At 40.9% G+C, this 1,762-nt stretch overlaps 1 protein-coding gene across 1 annotated transcript; it reads right to left on the bottom strand.

The window, feature by feature from the left end:
• Positions 1-237: 237 nt before the first annotated feature.
• On the bottom strand, positions 238-933 carry LOC117178566. Its single transcript, XM_033369995.1, has one exon. The coding sequence runs from the start codon at positions 931-933 to the stop codon at positions 238-240; it is 696 nt and encodes a 231-aa protein (XP_033225886.1).
• Positions 934-1,762: the final 829 nt, after the last annotated feature.

Below are 1,762 nucleotides of genomic sequence, written 5' to 3'. Positions count from 1 at the left end.
TAACCCAATTTCCGACGGTTTTCAAGCATAATTCGGCCGATACTGCTGCAGTGTCACGTTCGATATTCGTACGAAGTTCATCAATCGTCGCTGGCTTGTTGGCATAGACCATAGACTTGACGTAGCCCCACAGGAAATAGTCTAACGGCGTGAAATCGCACGACCGAGGCGGCCAATTGACTGGGCTATTTCATGAAAATACACGCTCACCAAACTTGGTTTTCAATCAATCGATTGTCACATTCGCTGTGTGGCTTGTGGCGCCGTCCTGTTGAAACCACATATTGTCCAAGTCCGTATCATCCAATTCGGCCCAATGACGCCGCCGCCCCATAAATCGCACCAAACCGTAATTTTTTCGGGAGGTAATGTTGACTCATGGAGTTCGTGTGGATTGCTGCCTGACCAATAACGCATATTTTGCTTATTGACGAAGCCATTCAGCCAAAAATGAGCCTCATCGCTGAAGATGATGTTGCGATGAAAATCAGGATTATTTTCAAGTTGTTGCTCAGCCCAATTCACGAACATACATCGCTTCTGGTGGTCAAGCGGCTTCACTTCTTGCGTCAATTTGATCTTGTAAGGATGTAGGCCAAGATCTTTTCGCATAATACGCCACAACGTCACAGATAAGCCCAACGCTTGAGAAGGACGTGTGAGAGACTGATTTGGGTCTTCCTCAATTGATGCGCTAGCGGCAGCAATATTCTCGACACTACTGGCACTTCTTTGTCTCACTGGCACGGGAACATTTTGCACTGTACCTGAGGATTCAAATTTTTCCACTAGACGCTCAATTGTTGATCTGGCAGGAAAATTATGATGACCATAAATTGGACGTAGCGCTCCTAAAGTTGAGGCCACTGACTCCGAATTTCGGTAGTAAATTTTAATAATTTCGACTCGCTGTTGGATCGTATATCTTTCCATAATGAAATGGCAAACCTTACTGAAGATAAATGTCAGTGGATATTGATAATCCAATATGCTCTCGGTTTGGCACGGGAAAGTATGTATTGTCTACTGTTCGCAGTCTAATTGGTTTACCGACAGGAAAAATACATCTTCGAAATTCGAATTGAAGGCGCTCATTTTCACGAGGAATGAGCCGAATATATCCAAGTTCTCTAAGCGAATATCAAAGTACTTGAGTAGATGTAGGCGAATAAGCAGGAGACCTGGACCTTGCACGAACAGGAGCACTGTGTGGAGAATTCTGGTCAGACGAATATTGTTTGCCAGCAGCAGGAGGCGAAGGACCAGTATCACGTTTTCTATGAGGATTTCCGGCGGAATGTCAACTACATTCTGAAAAAAAAAAAACAATTTTTTTCTGTCTGCTCATTTTTTTGTATAATTTTTGGCTGAATTCAATGTTTCTTTGCTGACAAAGCTTTCTATTTATTTAACTACAGTTATGCGAAATTATTCTAAAATAATTCGAATAAAAATATGTTTTCGCTTAGATTTTACTGGCTAATAATATGGACGTTTAAACCAATTTGAGTTTTATCTCTTGGAAATGTATCTTTGGCGGTTAAAAGTGATATTTATGTTTTAAATGTAGCTTTTTACTTTTTGAATTCAGCCGTCGCCTAATAAAATATTCTCTCCCGATTAAAAATATAGCCAGTTGTTTAAGAATTATATTATTCAGTGTCGATGAGTATATGTTTAGTGCGCGTCGTAGGAACTGACTTTAAGTGCTGCTTGTCATGTTCGTAGGTAGTGCAGATCCTGAAAATGTGAATGAAATCTG

Source organism: Belonocnema kinseyi, chromosome 8 (assembly GCF_010883055.1).
Source record: "Belonocnema kinseyi isolate 2016_QV_RU_SX_M_011 chromosome 8, B_treatae_v1, whole genome shotgun sequence".
Taxonomy (NCBI): Eukaryota; Metazoa; Arthropoda; class Insecta; order Hymenoptera; family Cynipidae; genus Belonocnema; species Belonocnema kinseyi.
Note: the sequence above shows the minus strand (reverse complement) of the source record. Positions and strands in the feature narration are given on the sequence as shown.

What these genes read in the sequence shown, in the direction of transcription:
- LOC117178566 (XM_033369995.1), bottom strand. Translation starts at nt 933, where the DNA reads ATGGAAAGATATACGATCCAACAGCGAGTCGAAATTATTAAAATTTAC.